Here is a 12,492-nt window from a genome sequence, read left to right as displayed (position 1 = left end):
TAATATGTAATATATATACAGTTGCCCACCACAACACCTGGCTATGTTTTTGTTGTTGTTACAGTTAACATTGTTTAGCAGGCCTGGGCTGGTTTCGAACAAGCCACTGCCTGTGTATGTGGCTAGTGCCCTAACCATTGGGCTACAGGCACTGAGCCATACAAAATTATTTTTAATAATGGGTTACAAGTAATGGTTTATCTTTGTACGTTGTATGTAATACTAAACAATATAAAGAGATAGATGCTTTATTGTAAAGATTTTTCATGGTATATTAAGTCTAAAAGGTTTGTCCTACTGCTTATTGGTCCATGATCCTAATTTTATAAATAAATTTATATTCATTGAAAAAGGGACCAGAAGAAAAGATACCAACATAGTTTGGTGAGAATAAAGGATGTGTATATTTTAAAAGGATATACTTCTTTGTATCCGACTGTTCTACAAGAAATATGTATACCTTCTTCAAACAGAAAAGTAAACTTCTTTTAAAAATTAATGAATCTAGCATACACCATCAGTGTGATGTTTCAAAAATGTTTAACACAGATGGTGCCCGTAGCTCAGTGGGTGGGGCGCCAACCACATACACAAAGGCTAAAGGTGTCTAAAAGGTCAATATGTCAATAATGACAACTGCAACAACAAAAAAAATAGCTGGGTGTTGTGGCAGGTGCCTGTAGTCCCAGCTACTTGGGAGGCTGAGGCAAGAGAATTGCTTAAGCCCAAGAGTTTGAGGTTGCTGTGAGCTATGCCGATATGGCACTCTACCGAGAGTGACATAGTAAAACTATGTCTCAAAAAAAAAAAAAAAAAAATAGCCGGACGTTGTGGCAGGCGCCTGTAGTCCCAGCTGCTCGGGAGGCTGAGGCAAGAGAATCGCATAAGCCCAAAAGCTTGGAGGTTGCTGTGAGCCATGTGACGTCATGGCACTCTACCGAGGGCAGTAAAGTGAGACTCTCTCTACAAAAAAAAAGAAATGTTTAACCCAAAATTTACCATCTTAACCGTTTTAAGTTGTACAGTTCATTGAGATTAAGGGCATTCACATTGTTATACAACCATCATCACCATCCAACCACAAAACACTTTCATCATGCAAAACTGAAACTCTGTCCCTATTAAACAATGACGACATTCTCCCCTCCCCACACCTCCTTTCTCTGAATTCTACTGTAGGTGCTCATTTAAGGGGAATCATGCAGTATTTCTTTTTTTTTTTTTTTTTTTGTAGAGACAGAGTCTCACTTTATGGCCCTCTGTAGAGTGCCGTGGCCTCACACAGCTCACAGCAACCTCCAACTCCTGGGCTTTAAGCGATTCTCTTGCCTCAGCCTCCCAAGTAGCTGGGACTACAGGCGCCCACCACAACACCCGGCTACATGCAGTATTTCTTTTTAGTGTAATGTCCTGAAGGTTCATGTATGTTGTAGCAAGTGTCAGAATTCACTTCTTACAGATGAATACTATCACATTAGTTGTGCCACATTTATAACATGAGGCATTATTGAATGTGTTATTGGTACTGTTCTTCAGTAGGTATGCAGACATTTAGCATACCTGTAGAGCAAAGGAGTATGTCACATTTTCTTATAGAAAGACTTTATTATTATAAGATTGCTTTAAAATTTTTGTCTCAGTAATTCTATCAAGAGTAATCCTGGACTGTTCTGAATTTGGCAGGGGCTATATTTGTTTTAAATTACAGAGATGTTATAGTAGGCTGAATGTTTAAAAAAGAAAGAAGAGAAAAATCATAGAAGAAGCTATAAATAAAGTCCTGTGTGATTTCTCCTAAAATATGACCTATCATTTAATTGTTTAAAAAAAAAAAACTCGGGCAGCACCTATGGCTCAGTGGGTAGAGCACTGGCTCCATATACCGAGGGTGGCAGGTTCTAACCTGGCCCAGCCAAACTGCAACAAAAAATAGCCAAGTGTTGTAGCAGGTGCCTGTAGGCCCAGCTGCTTGGAAGGCTGAGGCAAGAGAATCGCCTAAGCCCAGGAGTTGGAGGTTGCTGTGAGCTGTGACAGTACCGCACTCTACTAAGGGTGATAAAGTGAAATTTCTGTCTCAAAAAAGAAAAAAAAAAACTCATTTTGCCAGTCACAATGGCTTGTGCATATAGTCTCAGATACTCAGGAGGCTGAGGTGGGAGGGTTACTTGAGCCTAAGAGTTTGAGTCCAACCGGGGCAACATAGTAAGACCCTGTCTCAAAAAAGTTTTTTGTTTTGGGGTTTTTTTGTTTGTTTGTTTGAGTCTCACTTTGTCACCTTCAGTAGAGTGCTGTGGCATTATAGCTCAGAGCAACCTCAAACTCTTGGACTCAAGCGATCCTCTTGGCTCAGTTTTTCTATTTTTAGTGGAGACAGGATCTTGTTTTGCCCAGGCTAGTTTCAAACTCCTGAGCTCAAGCAATCCACCCACCATAGCCTCACAGAGTGCTAGGATTACACCTGGCCTAAAAAAGCATTAAAAAAAATAAAACAATGGGTCGGCACCCGTAGCTCAGTGAGTAGGGCACCAGCCACTCACACCAGCCCAGGCCTGCTAAACAACAATGACGACTCCAACCAAAAAATAGCTGGGCATTGTGGCAGGTGCCTGTAGTCCCAGGTACTCAGAAGTATGAGGCAAGAGAATCGCTTAAGCCAAAAGAGTTTGAGGTTGCTGTGAGCTGTGATGCCACAGCACTCTACCCAGGGCAACATAGTTCTCAAAAAAATAAACAATAACTCATCTAGGCAAACCTTTACTTGTTTTAAACTAATTTAATATTAACCAGTGTCAGTGTTAGTACAGTATCTAACTGAATCCTCTTACTAATTTAATTTTTTCTCAATAGTTCTGAAAAAAATGTAAAACCTACTTAAAAGTTGGTGTAATACACTGTATATGTGTTTATCTGAAACTAACATACATTATAATTTTTGTTTCGATCTCTGCTTCTCTAATAGAAATAGATTAAAACTCTTTCATTGTAAAAAAAAAAAAAAAAGTTGGTGTAATAATACAGTGAACACTTTTACACCCTTGATCTGTATTCACCAGTTGTTAACATTTTGCCATTTTTGTAGTATAGTGCTTTATATATTTTCATTTTTCCCTCCTGAATCATAATACTTGAAAATAATTGGTAGATTCATGGTACTACATCCCTAAGTACTTCAGGATATATCTCTTAAGAAGAAGGGTATGTTCCTACATAACTAAAATACCATTTTCACATTCAAGAAATTTAACATTGAAGCCATGTGAGGTGGCTCCCCACTGTAATCCTACTGTTTTGGGAGGCTAAGGTGGAAGGATTGTTTGAGGTCAGGAATTGATCAGCCTAAGCAAGAGCAAGACCCCACACATAGAAAAATTAGCTGGGGAGGGTGGTAAGCACCTATAGTCCCAGTTACAGAGGAGGCTCAGGCAGGAGGATCGCTTGAACCTGGAGTTTGAGACTGTAGTGAGCTATGATGATGCCACTGCACTCTACCCAGGATTGTAGAGTGAGACTCAGTCTCCAAAAAAAGAAATTAACATTGAGACAATAAATGATATTTAATATACATACAGTCTATTTTAAAATTTCCCTAAATTTCATAATAATGTCCCTTTTGGCTGATTGTTTTCAGTCTGGGATCTAGTCAAGGATCATGTACTGCACTGCCAGCCTTTAACCTCAAATAGGTCCACAACCTCTCATTCTTTTTTTGTTTGTTTGTTTTTGTATTTCATGACATTGTTACTTTGAAGACAATCCAAACTAGTGTTTTGTTTTATTTTATTTTTTTTTGTAGAGACAGAGTCTCACTTTGTCACCCTTGGTAGAGTGCCATGGCATCACAGCAACCTCCAGCTATTGGGCTTAGGTGATTCTCTTGCCTTAGCCTCCCAAGTAGCTGGGACTATAGGTGCCCACCACAATGCCCAGCTATTTTTTGTTGCAGTTTGGCCAGACTGGTTTGAACCAGACACCCTTGGTATATGGGGCCAGCGTCCTACTCACTGAGCCACCGGCGCCGCCCCAGACTAGTGTTTTAAAATGAGATTTACCTTCTTTGTCTTGTGGCTAGTTTCAGATTATTTTTTTTCTTTTTGAGACAAGGCCTTGCTGTTTCCCCAGTGAGAGTGCAGTGGCTTCATCAGACCTAACTGCAGCCTTGCACTCCTGTGTTCATGCAGTCTTTCTACCTCCACCTCCTGAGTAGCTAGGACTACAAGGGCACATCACCACACCTGGCTACTTTTAGTAGAGATGGGGCCTCTCTGTAGACGGCCTCATGTAGAGATGGGGCCTCATCTTCTTCTTTCTTGGCAGACTGAACTATTTTTGCAAGAAGCTGCACAGTTGGGGGTCAGGAAGCCCATAATTATTAGTAGTACTATTATTGGTGATGCCAAGTTTGATGGTTTGGTTAAGGTGTGGTTGCCACTTCAGTAGGTAATCTGTGGGATGATAAATTTGAGACATGTGAGCATCCTGTTGGCCAACAAACTTGCAGTGTAGTTTCAACATCCATTGGTAATTTTTACCCTGAATCATGGTAGATGCTAAATGGTGGTTTTCTGTCATTACTTCTACATTTATTATCTTTTGTGAAGACTTTTTCCCTCTCCTCTCCCCTCTTTTTTTTTTAATCTATCATGGTCTTTTGGATTTTCTAATTTAATTTTGATTGAATCCATTTCAGGTTCTTTTTTATATCTCTCCGGTGAATAAATTGGTGGGTGCACTGATGACTGTGTTATCCCTTTTTCCAGGTAAGAGGATAGCAGCATCTACTCTTTCCTTTGTTTAATTTGTACTGGAATTTAAACTTTCAATAATAAAAACTTTCAAGGATCAACTCATCAGGGTTAACATTTCTATTTTAAGGCACCAGCTCAGAGGCAATAGCATATCTTTTTTAATGTGAAATATTCATTTTGGCAATAAGTTTCTCCCTTTTGTGTGTGTTTTCTTTATATTCTTTTTCCTTTTTTTAAATAATAATGTGTGTAATTATATTTTATTAAAATTTGTATGAGTTGCACTACATAAAACCATCTACAGCTGTTAATTTTTTCATATTATTAAAAACCAAGCCATTCTCCAATATTATATATTTTAGGCATGATTGAACATGGCCTCGGTGACTGTTCTCAGTACAGGCCCCGAAAGAGTATGTCTGAAGATGGTGGGCTTCAGGAAAATAATCCACCTGCATATGAGTTTGTTTCTGCATCTGCTTCTGACACTTCAAATACCAACTTGGGAACTGTCAAGAAAATTCTGTCAGGAAACCATGGAGGAGATTCTACCATCAAGACCAAAGAGCCTTTGTTCCAAGTAGATAACAGCAGCAAAGGGCAGGAACCCAACAACAGCAATCAATATTTGAAACCTCCATCTCGCCCATCTCCAGAATCTTCAGAAAGCGACTGGGAGACCTTGGATCCTAGTGTCTTAGAGGACCCTAACTTGAAAGAACAGGAACAGCTAGGGTCAGACCAGACAAACTTATTTCCAAAGGACTCTGTTCCCTCAGAGAGTCCTCCAATTACTGTACAACCTCAAGCTAACACAGGACAGGTGGTCCTGATACCAGGGCTTATTTCGGGTTTGGAAGAGGACCAGTACGGCATGCCCCTGGCCATCTTCACAAAGGTAAAATATTAAGTCTTTCATCAAAAATCCTTTTAGAGTTTAACATTCATTATTCAATACATTTTTAAGTCAGAAGTTTTTCCTTGAAAACGACAAAATACATACAATGTTCTGTAGAGAAGTAATTCAGGGAATTCTGATTTGAGAGTAGATAGGAAATCAGCAGTCACTGTTTTGGGTCTGTTTTTAAATATTTAGGTTTCTCTCTGAAAGAAAGATGAATTGAGGAAGTCCAGAAAGTCTTGGTCGCATTTGATACTATGTTAAATGTTAAATGTTAAAATACTATAATTCTAAAAGCTATAATTAAAAGAAAAAAGTGCTTAGAGTTTTGTGGGCTCAAGCCATCCTCCTGCCTCAGTCTCTGAGTAGCTAGGCCTACAGGCCCACAACACCACTATGCCCAGCTAGTTTTTAAAAATTTTTGAGAATATTGTGGTGGTGCAAAAGTTGTGGTGAATTGCTTATATACAGTTTAAGTCAGTTGTAAGTGTGCCCATCACCCAGAGAGTGTGCACTGTACCCATTAGGTGTGTTTTTCCCTAAATACCCTCCCATCTGCTTGTTTTCTGTTAAGTTTTACTACCAGATGTGCACATGGGTGTTAATTGATTAGTTCCAATTTAATAGTGAGTACCTGTGGTGTTCTTTTCCATTCTTGTATTTTTGTAGAGATGGAGGTCTCCTTGTATTGTTCAGACTGGTCTTGAACTCCTGACCTCAAGCTGACCTCCTGTTTCAGTCTTTCAAAGTGCTGGGATTACAGGTGTGAATCACCACACCCAGCCAGGGTGTCATTTCATAATGTCAGTGACACATTAAGATGGTGCAGTGGACTAAAGTTAAACTGATGATGATACATAGTATAAAAGTTATATTATTTGGATATATTTGGTTTTGTTTTTATCCTATTCAGGAAAAGTTGTTTTATTGCTATTAGTAAATTATTTTTCAAAGTGGAGCAGACCAAAAGAAATTCCATTTTATTCCTCATTCTACAAATGTAGTTGTCCCTTGGTATCTTCAGGGAATTGGCTTGAAGAACCTGCCCTTCCCTGTACCAAAATCCACAGATGCTAAAGTCTCTTATATAAAATGGCATAGTATCAAAACAAAACATTTGTATCCCTATAATACTACATATTCAAAAAATTTTAAATAAAATAAAATGGTATGATATTTGCATATAATCCTCTTGTATACAATAAATCTCTGCATTGCTTCATAATACCTAATACAAATGTGAAAACGTAATTATTTAAAAACAGACCCAATAAAGAGTTGGCGGTTTTTTATTTATATTATTTTTATTGTTACATTGTTATTTTTTTCCTGAATTTTTTTTTTTTTTTTTTTTTTTTTTTTGTAGAGACAGAGTGTCACGTACTGCCCTCGGGTAGAGTGCCGTGGCATCACACGGCTCACAGCAACCTCTAACTCTTGGGCTTATGCGATTCTCTTGCCTCAGCCTCCCGAGCAGCTGGGACTACAGGCGCGCCACAACGCCCGGGCTATTTTTCTGTTGCAGTTTGGCCGGGGCTGGGTCCGAACCCGCCACCGTCGGCGTATGGGGCCGGCGCCCTACTCACTGAGCCACAGGCGCCGCCCCATTTCTTGAATATTTGCAATCTGAGGTTGGTTCAATCCAGGATACAGGACCCACAGATATGGAAGATTGACTATATTTATTGCCTTCCTGTGTGCCAGGCACTGCATTAGGTTCTAAATTCTTACCGTCTGTGATCTTCATTCTACCATGATAGATAATGCCTTTCCTATAACTGGAACAAAGTATTACATTTTTCCCTAAATACCATCCATTATCCATGAAGCAAAACTTGTATGGAAAAGAAAGATAGGTAGTGTTGGCTTGAACATTATATTTCTTCCTCCACTGTAGTCTGTGATAAATTCTTTCTGGGTTTATCCAGCTATGCAAAAAAGCACTTGACCAGAGTAATTTTTGGTGAATAGTTAATGGAGAATTCTATATCTATTCACCCTGTGGCCTGCTGGGGACACTGAAATTATCTTAACTGGTTTCATGAGTAAACGATACAGTTTTTGTTCTTTTTCTTTTTTTTTGAGAGAGTTTCACTATACCTCCCTCGGTATAGTGGGTGCACTATAGGTTCAAGTGTGGCGTCACAGCTCACAACAACCTCAAACTCTTGGATTTCTTTTTTTTTTTTGGTTTTTGGCCGGGGCTAGGTTTGAACCTGCCACCTCTAGCATATGGGACCAGCACCCTACTCCTTGAGCCACAGGCGCCACCCAAACTCCTGGGCTTAAGTGATTCTCTTGCCTCAGCCTCCCAAGTAGCTGGGACTACAGGCACCTGCCACAGTGCTCAGCTATTTTTTGGTTGTAGTTGTCGTTGTTGGCAGACCTGTGTTGTGTTTGAACCTGCCAGCTCTGGTGTATGTGACTGGCACCCTAGCTGCTGAGCTACAGGCACCAAGCCTATACAGTTTCTCAAAACTGGGATTTAAGAACCTAAGGAGAAAAGTCCAGTTTTTCAAACTACTGGGTATGATAAGTAGTCACAAATTGTGGGCTTTCTGAACTAAGTGTCATGACTTCCTGTACCTTTTGCTGCCCTTTGCTGTTTCATACCTACCCTCTAATTTTGTTCATTGTGGAGATACCAAGGGAAATTAACTGGGGAGGGATGTGGATGGTTTTTTGTTTTTGAGGTGGGATCTCACCCTGTTGCTGATTCTGGGGTATAATGGTTACTCACAGGCTTGATCCCCCTACTGAGCAGCAGAAAAGTTTTGACCTGCTCTATTTTCAAGCTGAGCCAGTTTACCCCTACTTAAACAACCTAATGGTCCCCGACTGTGGGAGGTCACCATATTGATGGTTAACTTAGAGTAGACAATGTTTTTCAGCTTTTTTATTTTAAGGCACACTTGAACCTATAGTTAACTTCTGGGGCACACTTAAATTATGTTGATCACAAAAAGTTAATAAAGAATATACTTACTGTGCCTTGAACTTCTTTGAAAAATAATGATTTTTTTTTTTTTTTTTTTTGGAGACAATCTCACTTTGTTGCCCTCTGTAGGGTGCTTGGTGTCACAGCTTACAGCAATCTCAAACTCTTGGGCTTAAGTGATTCTCTTGCCTCAGCCTCCCAAGTAGCTGGGACTACAGGTGCCCACCACAGTGCCTGGCCATTTTCTGTTGCAGTTGTCTTTGTTGTTTAGCAAGCCCAGCCAGGTTCGAACCTGCCAGCATCAGTGAATGTGGCCGGCACTGTAACCACTGTGCTACTGGCACCGAGCCAATAATTAATACTCTTTAAAATGTTGTGGCATATCTAAGATACTCTCATGGCACCTAACCACACCAGGTGAAAATCACTGGTCTATTGAAATGAAATGAATTTTGTTAGGTGGGTGCAAATCTCTGGTGTAGACACACTATCCATGTAGTGCACTACAGCCCAGAACCCCTAGTCTTAAATATCCTCCTGCCTCAGCCTCCTGAGCAGCTGGGACTGCAGGTGTGCCACCACACTCTGTGGGATTTTGTTTTTGTTTGTCAGGTTGTTGAAGTAAAGCAATGTAAAGATATATTCTGTGTTCTATCAATAACCACCTTTAGCAGAATGTAAGATTTGTGTTACTTATTTAGTATCAGTATTGAATATATGATAGGCTTACCACCATTATTATGGTTATGGTAAACAAAACATTTTTCTTTTTGGTTTTATGTTCTAATTGATTAGATTGATTAAAATCTAATTTGCTTAATCACAGTTTTAAATGTAAGTGCTGATTCTTTCATGTTAGTATCTTTGGAATATGAAATATTCTTTTTTTTTTTTAAGCATTCTTAAAACTAAGTTCATCTTTAGACTTTTTTTCTCTGGAAGTTCTTAAAATGTGAGTACGGAAGGAATTAGGTTAGCAAGGCATATTAAGGAGCAATTTCAAACGTAGCCAGAGAGAAGCCAGGGTACCTGTAGCGTGCTGCTGAAGTATAATAGTTATCATATGAATAAATGGAAACAAGTTTCTACATTATAAAATAATTATTTCTGGAAGACACCCCAGTTCTCCAGGCTTCATTCTGGTACTTGAACTTACCTGAGGTTGATGCCTTTCATGTCAGTCTCATGACAAGGTATACTGTATAAATGCTGTGATGCTAGGTTCTAAAATATGCTTGCACCTTTCCTGACTGCTGATTCAGGAAGTGTGGAGAAGAAATGGGTGCTGAGGGGCAGCGCCTGTGGCTCAAGGAGTAGGGCGCCGGTCCCATATGCTGGAGGTGGTGGGTTCAAACCCAGCCCCGGCCAAAAACCACAAAAAAAAAAAAAAAAAAAGAAATGGGTGCTGAGGAGAAATGGGTGGAAGCTGGAGGCAACTGTGGGGTAGGCTGCCCATGGGGTGATAGGAAGAGAACAGGAAAACCAAAAGAATACGAAAATTAGAAATGAATGTAGTGTTTATGCTGTGCAGTTATACCCCTTTATAACCAGAGAAACATTGAAGAGAAGAATAAAGGAAGTGGGAAAAAAGAAAGAGAAGGTAGCATAGCTATTTTCAGATGTGAAAAGACAATCCTAAGGGTGCATTTTTCCCTCTCCACTGAAAGTATTTTGGAATCTGCTGCACAGAGGAGCAGAAGCAGCTGATTTAGGACTGCCCTGAAAGGACTGAAGCCATTTCCCTGTCTTGTCTGGACATCAGAGAATAGTCATTATTTGGTAAATTTAATTACCAATGAGTTACCGTAAATGGAACTCTGATTACAAGTTATCTCCATACAATTACTTTTTGTTTATTAAAAGTAAAAAAAAAAATTGAATTATATATTTTTTAGTTTTTTTAAATAAATCTGTAATTGAGTAAATGTGACTTTTTGTGTTTGAGGGATAATGAAGATGATTTTAGGTAAAATCATTTTAAAGTTTTTCTTTTTAGGTTTGGCACCTGTAGCTCACTGAGTAGGTACTGGCCACATACACCTAAGCCGGCAAGTTCGAGCCCAGCCTGACCTGCGCCTGCTAAACAACAATGACAACTGCAACCAAAAAATAGCCATCTGTTGTGGCGGGTGCCTGTAGTCCCTGCTATTTGGGAGGCTGAGGCAAGAGAATTACTTAAGCCCAACAGTTGGAGGTTGCTATGAGCTGTGATGCTACGGCACTCTACAAAGGGTGACATAGTAAGACTCTGTCTCAAAAAAATTTTTTCTCTTTTTAAGTTCTGCTGAGTTTTTAAACTTTTTGAAAAGATCAGCAACCACTTACTGGATTTTTTATAAGTTGCATGTAATTTAAAAATATACACAATTACCTCTACCAAAAGATCACTTAATTTAGAATTCTCATAAGTTTCAGTTTGTCCATAACTTTTAAAATGAGATCATAAATTTGTGAAAGATTTAAGAGTATATGTATTTGGAAACCACTCATTTAAGTATTGTGTCTAAGTTTATATTTGGTTCACTTGTGTGCAGATTGTCATTTTCAAATTTAGGGGACCTGCAAATAACCTGATTGACTATCTAAAAAAATCAGGGATGCATAGTTAAGAATTTTACTTACATGGATCCATATTTTTCTCTCTCCGCATTGTTTTTAGTTTCATCCATGTTTTGGATAAAGTTGTATATTATTCTTCCTCGGTAGCCATTATAAGATTATACTGCACTGCATCAGTTTTGCCATGAGTAGACATCTTCATTGTTTTCCAGTCTTTGGCTACTTACAAATAATGGTGCTATGAAATATTTATTCAGGAATCTTATATACATACAGGAGGTTTTCTAGAATTCAATACATACAGGAAAGAATACTCGGTCATAAGAAATGGGTAACTTCAGCTGTACTGGACAATTCCAAACTATTTTCTAGAGTGTTTCAAACAGTTTCCATTACCACAACTAATATATGAGAGTTCGTGTTGTTCCATATTCCACTCTACGTTGTCAGACTTACTAATTTTTAGTCAATCTGATGATACCTGTGGCTCTTAGTTTGCATTTTTCTTCCTGAGACAGAGTCTCAGTATGTCGCCTTCAGATGTCACAGCTCACAGCAACCTCATACTCTTGGGCTTAAGCGATTCTCTTGCCTCAGCCTCCCAAGTAGCTAGGACTACAGGTGCCTACCACAATGCCCGACTATTTTTGGTTGCAGCCATCGTTGTTTGGTGAGCCCGGGCTGGATTCGAACCTGCCAGCTCAGGTGTATGTGGCTGGCGCCTTAGCGTAATTCCTTTCAAAATCTTAATCCGCATGAGTGTGTGAGAATTTGATAAGCTGACTTTAAAACTGATGTGAAAATATACAGTGTCCTAAAAGTCACCCCTAAGGACGCCATACATAGGGAAAATGAGAAACTGTCTCAGCCTCCTGAGTAGCTGGGACTACAGGCGCCATGCCTGGCTACTTTTTTAATTTTTTAGTAGAGAAAGGGTCTCACTCTTGCTCCAGCTGGTCTCCAACTCCTGAGCTCATGGGTAAATGTATATTTATTTTGCAAACTATTCATCATAAAATGTTATAAAGAAGTGGCAAACTAAAAGAAACCTGATAAACAGAAAAGTTATTTCTGTGCAAATACTCTACAAATCACTGATGATAAAGGAGCTTTGAACCAAGCTATGCAAAAGGAAATCCAGTGGCCGGCAAGTATATAAAAAGGTGTTCAACTTCAACTTGAAAAATGCAAATAGCCAGGCATTGTGGTGTTGCTAGCTACTTGGGAGGCCGAGGCAGGAGACCAGGGGTCCTCAAACTTTTTAAACGGGGGGCCAGTTCCCTCAGACCTTTGGAGGGCCGGACTATGGTTTAAAAAAAAACAAACTATGGACAAATTCCTATGCACAC

General features: G+C 39.4%; 1 protein-coding gene across 5 annotated transcripts in view; it reads left to right on the top strand.

Moving 5' to 3' along the window:
• Positions 1-12,492, top strand: part of AVL9 (AVL9 cell migration associated) — a 60,165-nt gene that overhangs the window by 30,915 nt on the left and 16,758 nt on the right. For all 5 annotated transcript variants that reach the window (XR_008372885.1, XM_053553562.1, XM_053553564.1 and 2 more), the window contains 2 exons: positions 4,688-4,757; positions 5,108-5,643. Coding sequence is in view for 4 of the 5 variants with exons in the window: in XM_053553562.1 (XP_053409537.1) it covers positions 4,688-4,757; positions 5,108-5,643 (606 nt within the window). In the remaining variant the exon portion in view is untranslated. The remainder of the gene's footprint in view (positions 1-4,687; positions 4,758-5,107; positions 5,644-12,492) is intronic.

This window comes from Nycticebus coucang, chromosome 11 (assembly GCF_027406575.1).
Source record: "Nycticebus coucang isolate mNycCou1 chromosome 11, mNycCou1.pri, whole genome shotgun sequence".
NCBI classification, from domain to species: domain Eukaryota; kingdom Metazoa; phylum Chordata; class Mammalia; order Primates; family Lorisidae; genus Nycticebus; species Nycticebus coucang.
This window is presented reverse-complemented; position numbering and strand designations above follow the sequence as displayed.